The 12,518-nt window shown below is 46.0% G+C and overlaps 1 protein-coding gene across 1 annotated transcript; it reads left to right on the top strand.

The window, feature by feature from the left end:
• The first annotated feature begins 738 nt into the window (after positions 1–738).
• On the top strand, positions 739–11,742 carry LOC114694375 (apolipoprotein L3-like). The gene is made up of 4 exons (XM_037197625.1): positions 739–840; positions 5,786–5,975; positions 6,891–7,001; positions 9,952–11,742. Exons 1-4 carry the CDS (start codon positions 828–830, stop codon positions 10,814–10,816), a joined length of 1,179 nt encoding a protein of 392 aa, XP_037053520.1. The 5' UTR covers positions 739–827; the 3' UTR covers positions 10,817–11,742.
• The last annotated feature ends 776 nt before the right edge of the window (positions 11,743–12,518 follow it).

Genomic DNA, 12,518 nt, shown 5'->3' with positions numbered 1-12,518 from the left:
TAACCAGGCCTGGGGGAGACACATGGGCAGAGAGAGAGATAGTGGGGGGAGGAGAGAGCAGAGAAGAGAGGGGAGCAGTCTGTGTCTGGCTTTTTAAGGATTCCCCTGCACATGAGCAGGTGGGCTCACAGAGCTACACCACACATGGGCTGATTGTGTGACCACATTTGCACAATCAAGCAGGGCACTGAATACATAGGACAGAGGACCCCTTGCTTAGCTACTGAATTGCACGTGTGTGGTCATCAAGTTGGAGTGGCAGAATCCTAACATTATCTAGATAGCTTCAAGGGCCATAACCCACAGACAGAATGTCTACAGGAGCACACTGCCCTGTATCTGTTGGAGTTGTCATGGCACATTCCTGAGGTCCTTCCTGGAACGGAGCCCAGCAGGTGTCTAAGATGGTGGCCCTACCCTAAGATGGAGTCTGTATTGCCTTCACAGCCGCACGCTCCATCTCTCATTGTGTGCACAGTCTGTTGTTTCTCCACCTCTGTGTCCCCAGCTGACACCTTCTCCATTGTTCCCAACAAGACAAGATTCCTCTGTCTTGACTGGAGAGAGGGCAGCAGGGCTGGAGCCACAGATTGAGTTCTTTAAATGGCAGTCACAGAGCCAGGGGAGCAGGCAAGCTTAGGGTCAAGTTCTTCTGGTCCTTTGCAGTCACCATTGAGAGAACTGTGGGTCACCAGATCCCTGGTCACAGCACCTGTCCCCATTCTGTCCTACAGGGTTTTTTTTTTCTTCCTGTAGCCTGGACACCTGGTGAGCTGTAAGAAAACCTGTCAGGATTCTTTGAGTGACACCAAGACCCAGCAGCTGCCATGGGCTCCCCAGGTAACCAGTCTTCTTCTCTGCTCCTGCTCATGGCCTAGGACTGCCAGAGCCTCCCTGCTGAGTGTCTGCTGAGGAGTCAAGGATACAGGAGGAGAACCCCAAGGAGGAACATAGGGAGTTTCCCAGTCCTGGGTCAGAGAAGTCCCTACTTCCTGTCTTGACTTGGGGTGCATTCTCAGGAGTCACTTCCTAAATACCCAGCCAAAAAATGGAAGCCAGCAGTGGAGGGAGGGAGAAATGAAGGGAACAGAGCAGTAAGTGTCCAGATGGAAGGCAGCTTCAGCCCCCTCATGGAGGCTTGCTCTCAGCTGATGCTGGGGAGCTGTCCCCGAGGAGGCAGCCCACCCTGCTCTAGCTCAGGAACCCACCTGTTCTAACTGTCTCAGCAGGAAGTTCCTGCACCCCAGTGCGACCTTGTCCACAGTCCATCTATGTTACCTGGAGACTCTTATCTCAATTACCTATACCATGAAGGCCTGTGTCCCCATGTGTATAGGCAGGCTCCAGCCTGCTGCATTCTCTGCCTGCTCTCCATTAATTCCAGGCAACCCAATCCCCATCCAAAAGCTGTATTAGGGCACCTGCCCTTCACAGCGAGGACCAGAGCTTGCTTACAGGTGTGCCTACCTCAAGGAAGGCCTCGTTTTTTTGTTGTTGTTTTTGTTGTTTTGTCATGTGGAAAAAAAAATCTGAAGTTGATACAGAAACCCGGGTCTTGAGGAACAGGAAATAGAATCCTCCACTCAGGAGTGACTCTGCCCAGGAACACCCTACACCAGCCCTGGATCCACACCAATCTCCAACCCCCTGTTCACTGGCTTCCTCCCCACCTCTGCTGCTTAGGCAGTCAGGTCATTTGCTCAGCACTTGGCCAACCCACACAGCACAGCAGTCGTGTTGACGAATGAGAGAGAAAAAACTGCAGAGACGTGTCCTCGCTCAGCACGGCTCTCATTAAGGAAATAGGCAACAGATAGTCAGGGAGAGGGACACATGTTCATCATGGGAATGTAAGTTCGTCTGGCCACTGTGGAAATCAGTATGGAGATTCCTCAAAAATATGAAAATAGAACTTCCATAAGACCCAGTTACCCAGCTCAAGGGTGAACACCCAAGGGAACCTCCATCAGTGTGTTAGAGGGGTGCTGGTGCATCCTGGTTATCTCAGTGTGATTCACAGTAACTAAGAGATGGAATGAAGAATCGTGCACATCCACAGACCACATGCATGATGACAAAGTGGTGTACTAACTGTGGAATTTCATTCATCCTTGAAGATGAATGAAAGTATGTTGTCTTCAGGAAAATGGATGGAACTGTGGGTCAGTGTCTTGACCAAAATAAGTCAGACTTAGTGTTAGTTATTTTGGTGGCACTCTTACCCTGTGAGGAAATATCTCGAAACACGACAGAATCCACTAACAAGAGTTTTATTAAGATAAGAGAGAGACAGGTGTGCTCAGGCCTGCGGAAAGACACATGCATAAAGAAGGAAGCCGGGAATATGGCACCAGCTCATAAAGACTGGGTTGCGCATGCATACAGAGGCTCATATATACACAGGCTCATGTGGCTACTCCACGCCTACGCTGTGTGCTTTATGCAACCATGCAAAGCCACGGAATCCGGGTCACGCGAGACATTTTGACCCAGAAATGGCTATTTTGACCCAGAACTGGCTAGGCAGAAGTGTCTAGGTCTGCTGGGCATGCCCAACCATGGGGGCGTGTTGTGAATCTATCACTTAGAAGACAAATATTGAGTGTTTTCTTTCAAATATGGAACCTAGATCTATCTATCTATCAATCTCTCTCTCTCTCTCTCTCTCTCTCTCTCTCTCTCTCTCTCTCTCTCTCTCTCTCCCTCTCTCTCTCTCTCACACACACACACAGTATAAAAGAAGAGTGAGGACTATTTAGTCAAAGGCAGACTAGTAACAGGAGATGGTACAGAGCGAATATAGTCAATTTACATAAGCTTGAATGAGTATGGCTTTTTGAAACCCATCATTTTAACAATAAATAGAGTTAATAAAAAAAGAAAAAAACATTCAATAGAATAAGGAAGGGAGGAAAGTTTAGAGGCAGGGAGATCAGAGAACCCAGCAGGCCCTGTATTCTTGAGGAAGGCTAGGAAGCATGTGGATTCCTCAGGGTAAATATTCCCTTTTACTAAATGAGGCAGCCTGAAAACCTTGACAGGTGCTGGGGTATCAGCCCCTGACACATGAAGAAACCACAGGTCAGCGTGGAGGTTCCCACCTACCAGCGACCCCCATATGCTGCTGATCTTAGCATTTCTATCACAGCAGGAATCCTCTTCACTGACAGTTGATTTTAGGAGTGTGACATTTGAAATGTCATTTTCAAATGTAAGAGGCACACCCACCAGGCATGTTACAAATAACTCGTCCTCACTCCCTTCTCTTAATACCAAAACCTCCACATCCCTGAGAACACTCATTGTGGGCAACTCACTTGGGCTGGAACCTGACCTCAAGGGACCTGAGAAGGTTTGTGGCCATTACACTGTTGGTCTCATTTCATGGAAAGTGCCCGTGCTCTGCTGCCATTGTGAATAAATGCCTGGACTGCTGGGATTGCCCCTGGATGCCTCCTCCTTTCTTCTTCTTCCTTTTGCATCTCTCCCTCCTCCTCTCTCTCTGTCCTCCCTCTCTCTTCTCTTTCCCTCAAAGGAAGTCTTGCTATGTCACTCAAGCTGTCCTCAAACTCACAATCCTCCTGCCTCATCTTCGATGTGCTGGGATTATGGGTCTACACCATCACTTCGAAAGTGCATTTCTCACAGATTATAAATGCTAATTAATTGAATATTTCAGAAGAAGTAGTAGTGATAGTGAGAAATGAATTTTGAACATTCTTTTTTCTAATGATTTATTTTCATTTTATGTGAACTTGGATTTTTCCTGAATGTGTATCTGTATGAGGGGGTTGGATATCATGATGCTGGATTTACACACAGTTATGAGGCACCTGTGAGTGTTGGGAATTGAACCTGGGTCCTCTGGAAGATCAGCTAGGGTCCTTAACTACTAAACCATCTCTCCAGCCCTCTTTTGATCATTCTTAGCTGAATGACAAATGTTTGAACTAATAACATACTAATTTTCCATGAAATATCATACTGTGTTACATATATACATACAATTACAATGGGACAATTAAAAAATGAAAATTCAAGGTCACTTAAAAGTATTGCGAAAGATTTAGATTCTGCATGAGTTGAGTGTTTGCATGTATATGTGTGTGCGTATGGACATGCATAGAATAATCCATGAATACTCACTCTTCCTCTGCTGTTTCCTCTGGTGTTGTCAATTCCATTTCCTTTTTATGTTTTTGTTTTTCAAGACAGGGTCTGACATTGTCACTCTAGCTATAGTGGAACTCACTATGTAGACCAGCAGGACGTGGAACTCACATAGATCCACCTGCCTCAGTCTCCCCATGCATGCGCCACTGTTCCCGGATGCATTTCCTTTTCAAGGTTCTTCTTTTGGCTCTGTGGACCATTCGTTCATTTATTCATGATGAGTCAGTTTCTAAACTGGTATTACTCACCTTTGTCATTGTTGTAACTAATGACAACATTATTTTCCTTATAGTATTGCACATTTATTATAATTTTGCATATTTTGGTCCATCCTGAAAGGGAAGCAGGAGGAGAGCTCACATCATGGCACACAAAAAGCGGTAACATGAAAGGTCCAAGACAAGATGACCCTCAGCCCCAAAGACTCATTCCAACTGCCCTCCTGACATCAAGCAGGCCCCCCTTCCCATGGTGCCTCAGCTCAGTCTTTGAACCACTCATTAGCTCAGAGCAATTCTGCTCTACTATAACTGGAAGTCCCCTCACAACTGCCCAGATAAGATCTACTGATTTCCAAGATATTCATTAGTCCAGTGGATTGAAACTGGGGATTAATAACTAACCATTCTGGTGTCAATAGTCACGTTTGAGGCTGGAGTGGATCAGGGGTTAAGAGCACTTGCTGCTCTTGTAGAGGACCTGGGTTCAGTTCCCAACACCCACATCAGGTTCACAGCAGTCTGTAACTGCCACTCCAGGGGACCAAGGCCCACCTTGGGCAACACACACACACACACACACACACACACACACACACACACACACACACACACACACACACACACTGCAAAGACATACATACAAGCAGGCAAAGATTCCTATACATAAAATAAAAACCAAGGGGAAAAGTCACATTCAAGGTCCATGCCACAGGCACACAGGAGATGGAAGTCATCAATAGAATCTCCTCCCTCTTCCTGGGTATTAGGAACTCACTTCCTACTTGGTCTGAGCTAAAAATGATATGATATGTGTCTCTGCAAAGCACCATAACACAGCTCTGGTACATTGGTCTTCTCAGGATGCCATCGCAAAGCAACACTGGGTAGGTGATTTAAAAAGAAAAGACCTCTTCTCTCACTCTGCTGGAATCAAACATCCACAGTCAAAGTGTGGCAGGTTAGCACTGCTGAGCTCTGTCTTCCTGGTGGGCAGAAGGAGCCTGTACCCTGTGCTGGCCCATGGACTCTCTTATGTGTCTGGAGAGATGAAGAAAGGAAGGGAAAGAGAGAAAGGAGTGGGGAGATAGAGAAGTAGGGGAAGGGTGGGAGGGAGTTTCTTCTGGCTGCTATAAGGACCCTAATGCTATGGGTTAAAAACCTCACTCACAACCTCACTTGGTTCCTTAGCAACTCTATCTCCAAATACAGTCACTAGTGGTTAGAGCTTTTATAAATGAGTTAAGGGACACAACTCAGCCCCTACCACTAGTGACATCAAAATTTACCTCAAGGGACAGATGCTCAGAACCACATTTACAAAGCTAGTTCCCGAAGCCATTCAAGCGCCAATGCACAGTCCTCTAACCATATTCCTTTTCCTTCCCATCTAGAGAGAAGAGGCTTCATTGAGTCTGTGGTTGAGTACCTCTGGGACACAAGGAGCAAGGAGGACCTGAAGCTCCAGCTGAATGAAGTGGTAGAGCGGCAACAGCTTGTGGAAGGAACTGCTTTGTCCAGTTTCAATCTAATGAATTTGATGTTGGCTGCCGGCTTGCTGTGTATTGCTTATATTACATTTAGGTATGTTCCTTGTATCCCTGATCTCTCCAAGACCTTTATCATGAAGGGGTGTTGGATTTTGTCAAAGGCGTTTTCAGCATCTAATGAGATGATCATGTGGGTGTTTTTCTTTCATTTTCTTTATATGGTAGATCACATTGACAGACTTTTGTATGTGGAGCCATACCTGCATCACTGGGATGAAGTTTAGTTGATCATGGTGGATGATTTTTTTTTTTTAAGATTTATTTATTTATCATGTATACAGTGTTCTGTCTGCACATATCCCTGCAGGCCAGAAGAGGGCACCAGATCTCATTACAGAGGGTTGTGAGGCACCATGTGGTTGCTGGAAATTGAACTCAGGACCTCTGGAAGAACAGCCAGTGCTCTTAACCGCTGAGCCATCTCTCCAGCCCATGATTTTGTTTTGATATGTTCTTGGATTCAGCTTGTCAGTATTTTATTGAGTGTTTTCACATCAATGTTCATGTGGGAGATTGGTCTATAATTCTCTTTCTTTGTTGCATTTTTGTGTGGTTTGGGTGTCAGGTTAACTGTAGCTTGATTTTAAAAACTGCACCTGGATTTCTTTGTGGCCCCTGCAAGACGAACTCAGGTCTACTTTGCATTGCAAACACTTTCCCAGCTTAGTCACATCCTCAGGCTGCATCTAGGGCTTTATGGGAGAATTTTCTGTTGTCCTCAGGAAACAGGTCAGCATGAAGTACGTGGTCAGCATGAAATACGTGCCCAGCACATTGTAGGTGTTCATTGAAAGCTGATTTTTTACAAAAGATTTTATTTTAATTTCTATGTGCCCTCGTGTGTGTGTGTGTGTGTGTGTGTGTGTGTGTGTGTGTGTGTGTTTCTTGCACTTGACTGAGCCTACCTTACAAGCAATCTTCCTCACTCAGTCAGTTTCTCCTGTTACAGGAAATGGAAAACTTCCTTGCGTGAAGCTCCTGGTGAGATGGTTGCAGATCCTGATGGAAAAGATGTCAATGAAGAGGAGCTCCAAAATGACCTGAAGGACAAGACCAGGAGGTCAGCCACACACTCAATCAAGCTTTTTCTCTCTAGTTGGAAAAAAAAAGAACAGGGTTAGGGGACAGTGCATAAGAGCCTGAATGGCGTCAGGGACAAGCTGTTTAAATGTGTTTCTGAGCATCTTTCTCATGAGATTTGAGTTTCAGAGAGTAGGTTTGAAGCCATGGCCTTGTGGTGATGGGCAAGTGATCCACTACTGAGCTAAATCCCCAACCCCCTGGAATAAGGCTCTATGATGACAGTTAGAGCCTTCACCAATCTGATTACTGAAGTAGGTCAGTTCAGGTACCCTCTCCATTATTGCTAATAGTCTAAGGTAGGATCATCCCTGCGGATTCCTGGGCATTTTCCTAACCCCACATTTGCCCCTCACCCCATAAAATGTCTCCCTCAATCCAGATATCACTTTCTTCATTGCTCTCCCACTCCATCCTTCCCCCAGCTCAATCATCCCTTCCCTCATGTTCTCATCTCCCAAACCCTCCCCTCTATTGCCTCCCCCTCACTCCTAGTTTACTCAGGAGATGTCATCTATTTCCCCTTCCCAGGGCGATCCATACATGCTTCTAAGGATCCTCCTTCTTAACTAGTTTCGCTGAAGCTGTAGGTTGTAGTCTGGTTATCCTTTGCTTTACATTTGTATCCACTTATGAATGAATACATACCATGTTTGTCTTTCTGAGTCTGGGTTACCTCACTTGGGATGATATTTTCTAGTCCCATCCATTTGCCTGCAAATTTCATGATGTCATTGTTTTTTACAGCTGAGTAATACTCCATTGTGTATATGTACCACATTTTCTTTATCCATTCTTTGGTTGAGGAGCATGTAAGGCGTTTTCAGGTTCTAGCTCTTACAAATAATGCTGCTATGAACATAGTTGAGCAAGTGTCCTTGTGGTATGATTGAGCATCCCTTGGTGTTATGCCCAAAAGTGATATCATTGGGTCTTGAGGTAGATTGAGTCCCACTTTTCTGAGAAACCGCCATATTGATTTTTAAGTTGGCTGTACAAGTTTGCACTCCCACCATCAGTGGAGGACTGTTCCCCTTGTTCCACATCCTCTCCAACATAAACTGTCATCAGTATTTTTGATGTTAGCCATTGTGACATGTGAAAGATGATATCTCAGAGTCATTTTGATTTACATTTCCCTGATGACTAAGGATGTTAAACAATTCCTTATTGTCTTTCAGCCATTTGAGATTCTTCTGTTGAGAATTCTTTGTTTAGGTCTGTAGCCCATTTTTTAATTGAATTGTTTGGTATTTTGTTATCTTGTTTCACGAGATCTTTATATATTTGGGAGATCAACTCTCTGTCAGATGTGGGGTTGGTGAAGATCTCTTCCCATTCTAATGGCTATCCATCATTTCATTGCTCTAAGGAAAGAGACAGAACAGCTCTGGATATACATTCAGCTGGGGACTCTAGAGGACAAGCTGAGTGAGGGGCAGTAGACAGCAGAGAGTAGGGGCACTGGACAGCTGACCTCAGGAATCCTCCTGAGGGGAGTCAAGGCCTAAGACTGCAGAAGTTAGACACAGGAACCTGACTGAGTACTGAGTATCAGAGGTACGGCAGTCTCACAACCTGGCAGGATCCTTGACAAGCCTGGGCAGGGCACACCCATCATACACAGGAAAGGCATGGAAAGCCAAGACAGATCCACACTCTGGATGTTGTTTAGAAATAAGTAATATTTACTCAAGGAAACATTTTGTCAACATATAAGCTTCTGTGTCCAGAAGTTTGTTGGGCCTTAATCATATACACAGCCCCAGAGGGACCCGGGGTCTGCCTCCCTCCTGGAGTCCATGCCTTTAGTGTCTAGTTCCCCTGCAGGTCAGAAATGACAGCAAAATCCCACCACACATCACCTTTCTCAGACTGGGAATACAGTCTGGGGACTGCTAGGGAACCTACATGTTCTGAATTCAGTTTTACTTGCTACTGAAACTCTTGTAGAGGCACAGTGAGATTTCTTGGGGACAGGACACATATCAATGCGGAATCCACTCAGGTTTCTTTAACTTCTACTCACAGCCAGAAAAGGACTTTCTGTGCTGTGTTTTGAGTGGATGGATCTCACGTGTGAGCTGCCCCACCAGATCACACATGTACACAGCACTGCAGTGAAAAAAGAATTTCCATATAGGGTTTCACTCTTAGGAATATACACTATGGAGACTCTCAAAATCCAAGCACTCCAGCAAACATGGAAATCTCTGACCAGCAGGACATAGGCCATATCTCAGCAAGTAAGGTCATAGAAGATTTTTTTTGGGGGGGGGGGGACAGTGAACTAAACAGGGAATAGTAAGTTTTCCTAAAACAAAGAATTATTTTTTTCCTCGAAATCCTCTTTTATGTGTTTGTTTAGAGTTCCTACAGAAAAGTATTTTAGTAGTGATAACATTGACCTGGAGGGGAAGCCATCTTTATTAAATGTCTAGCAATAGAGAGGTGTGTTAAGGGACTAGAGATGTCTCAGTGGTTAAGAACTCTGGCTGCTCACCAGAGGAACCAGGTTCAATTCCCAGCACCATCATGATGGCTCACAACAGACTCTAAAGCCAGTCCTAGGGATATGATGCCTTCCTCTACCCTCCACTGGCACCAGGCATGCATATGGTAAACACACATACACACACACACACACACACACACACACACACACACACACACACAAGCACGTGTGCGCACATGCAAAACACTCATACAACATAAAATAAATTAAAAAGACACATGAATGGGTTTAACTCATTGTCTTTTTAACAATTCAAGACATTGTGGTGTGTCAAGTCTTCTCGTAGGTATAAGAAAGATCCAATACAACTGTAACACTCTCTGCCATTTCATTAGAGCAGATGCTCTGTGGTTTCCACAGGACAGATCTAAACTACAAGCTGTCTTTCTCACTCAGTTGTCCTCTCCTGTTACAGGAAAATGAAAGATAACTGGTGTGAAGCTCTTGGTAAGAACATAGTGGCTACTGATGTAGGTGATGACAACAAGGTAAAAAATGACATCCAGGAGAAGAAAAGGTTTTTGGAAGATTATGCTCAGGTGAAACTGGAGCTTGAGCAGCAGATCGAGAAGCTGCGCGCCCTTGCAGACAAGATTGACAAGGTGCACAGGGACTGCACCATCACACAAGTGGTGGCCAAATCTACCGGTGCTGTGTCCGGAGTCCTGACGATCCTTGGTCTCGCTCTGGCACCTGTGACAGCAGGAGTCAGTCTGGGACTTTCAGCCACAGGCTTGGGGCTGGGGGCGGCAGCAGCAGTGACTAGTGTTTCTACAAGCCTTGTGGAAAAGGTCATCACGGCGAAAGAGGAAGCTAAAGCCAGCCAGCTGGTGCCAACCAGCAAGGACCAAGAGGAGCTCATTAAAGAAGTTTTGGAGGAGAGTAAACCTGTGCTTGTTTCTGTATATAAGAATTCCTTCCAGAAACTGGAAGACATCAAGAAGAACATTGATGCCATCAAACTGGCCAAAGCTAACTCTCACCTAAAAACTAATGCCAAGCGTCTCATGACCACAGGGAGGGTGTCAGCCCAAAACACTAAAAAGGTAAAGAAAGCCTTTGGAGGCACAGCTCTGGCAATGTCCAAAGGAGCCCGGATCATGGGTGCAGCCACCACAGGTCTCTCCATCCTGATGGATGTGGTCAGCCTTGTGGAAGACACAAAGCATTTGCAGGAGGGTGCAAAGACAGAGTCTGCGGCAGAGCTAAGGCAGAAGGCTCAGAACCTGGAGCAGAAGTTGCAGGAGCTCATCAGGGTCCATGACAGCCTGACAAAGTGACCACTTCTTCAGTGCAGCTCAGAGGACTGGGGATAGGGGATGCTCTAGACACCTGATAGCCCCTGTCTGTATCCCCTCTACAGCAATGTCACCATGGTGGAAGTGCCTGCTAGAGCGGGAGGCCACATTAAGAGAAAGGAAGCCAGAACACAGATGGGACAGGCTTGGGACCTCCCATAGACTCCACCTCTTAGATCCAACAACCTCCCAACATCCCACATGAGGACCAAGCTCCCAAGCTGTGGTGCACATCTAAGGTCTGACTTAACCTCAGCATGGCTGCTCCTCAGTCATGCCCACCATATTGCTCCTAGCTGAGGCTCACCATCCTCACTGTCCTCGGAGCTGCCAACTTTTTATACTGCTTTCTGATTGGTTGCATAGAGGCCTTATTCTCCTTCCTAGATCTGCCTAATTCTCTGTTTTTCCAAGTATTTCCAAGTCCTGCAATCAGACTCTGGAAGGAACACCATTTCTGTGTTCATGATTTTGGTCATCTGGAGAGATGGGTTTTTGGTGAAATACTCAGAGAGTAGAAAGGAAAGGATGCTGGGAATGTCATCTGCATGGTCATCACAGCTTCTTGGTCCTGCGAGCCAGCTGTGGGTCCAACAAGGAAGGAGAGGTGACAGGGTATGGCTGGTCAGTTCTGCTCCCTGCTACCAGATTCTGGGAAAATCACAAGGTTTAATTCCTATTGACATTTAAAATCTGCTGTGATACTCATGAAGGGCTACACTTGGTCCGTAGTATTTGAGGAGAAGACTAGTGAACACTGACTGGTCATTCTTGTGTAATTTCTGCAAATGATATCCTGTGTTTTCTAGATTGTTGACTATAAAGTTGATCATTTCCTCCTGATTTTTATCATCTCCTCTTTTAAAACCAGTTTTTCTTATGGATTATTAAAAAATATTTGAAATTTAGACAAGAAGCATTTCCTTCTCTTTGCTGCCCTCCCCTTCTGGCCGCAGATACTCCCCTGAGGCTGCAACACCGAGTGGTGTCCCCTCCTCCCTTGCAGCTCAAGCGCCTTCCTCCCAAGTTCTCACCAATAGAGACTGACAGATGACCTGTGCATAGCCTAGGTCTTGTCCTCTAGAGGAACTTTCTTGTGTTCCACAGGCCCTCCTGTCCTTCCTGGACTGCAATGTCAACCTAAGGGAAAGCTGGATGTGGACAGAACCATCTCCCTGGGGTGCAGAGCAGGGACAGAATTGGAGATCTGAATGACCATGGGAAAGAAAGCGACCTGCGTCCTGAGCTGCCTAGCAACTTGCTCCTAGTGTCCAAGTTGAGTCCTGTCTACTGTTGAGCCCATGTGCTGTGTTGGTGAACTCTGTGCCAGCTGCTCAGCATCTGTCCCTTAACTAACTCAAGAGCCATCACCAGAGCTCACCACACCCTTGACCTTGAACCCTGTACTCTTTCCTGACTGTCAGTCTGGCCCTTTGGGACATCAATTATTGAAGAGTCTGTCCTTTTGTCCTTGCATTCCTCCAGGCTCTCAGGCCTCTGGGAACCACTGGACCACAGCCCTTTGAATGAATGACCACTAGGTGTCCAGTGCCCAGTGTCCAGATAGATCCCTGCAGCCTTCCAGTCCAGGGCCACCTCACCCACACAGTTCTTCCCACCTAGGAACAGACCTTCCTTTATGAAGGAGACAAACAAGCCATGGTGGGTGTGGGGGGAGAATGGA

This window comes from Peromyscus leucopus, chromosome 20 (genome assembly GCF_004664715.2).
Source record: "Peromyscus leucopus breed LL Stock chromosome 20, UCI_PerLeu_2.1, whole genome shotgun sequence".
NCBI classification, from domain to species: domain Eukaryota; kingdom Metazoa; phylum Chordata; class Mammalia; order Rodentia; family Cricetidae; genus Peromyscus; species Peromyscus leucopus.
This window is presented reverse-complemented; position numbering and strand designations above follow the sequence as displayed.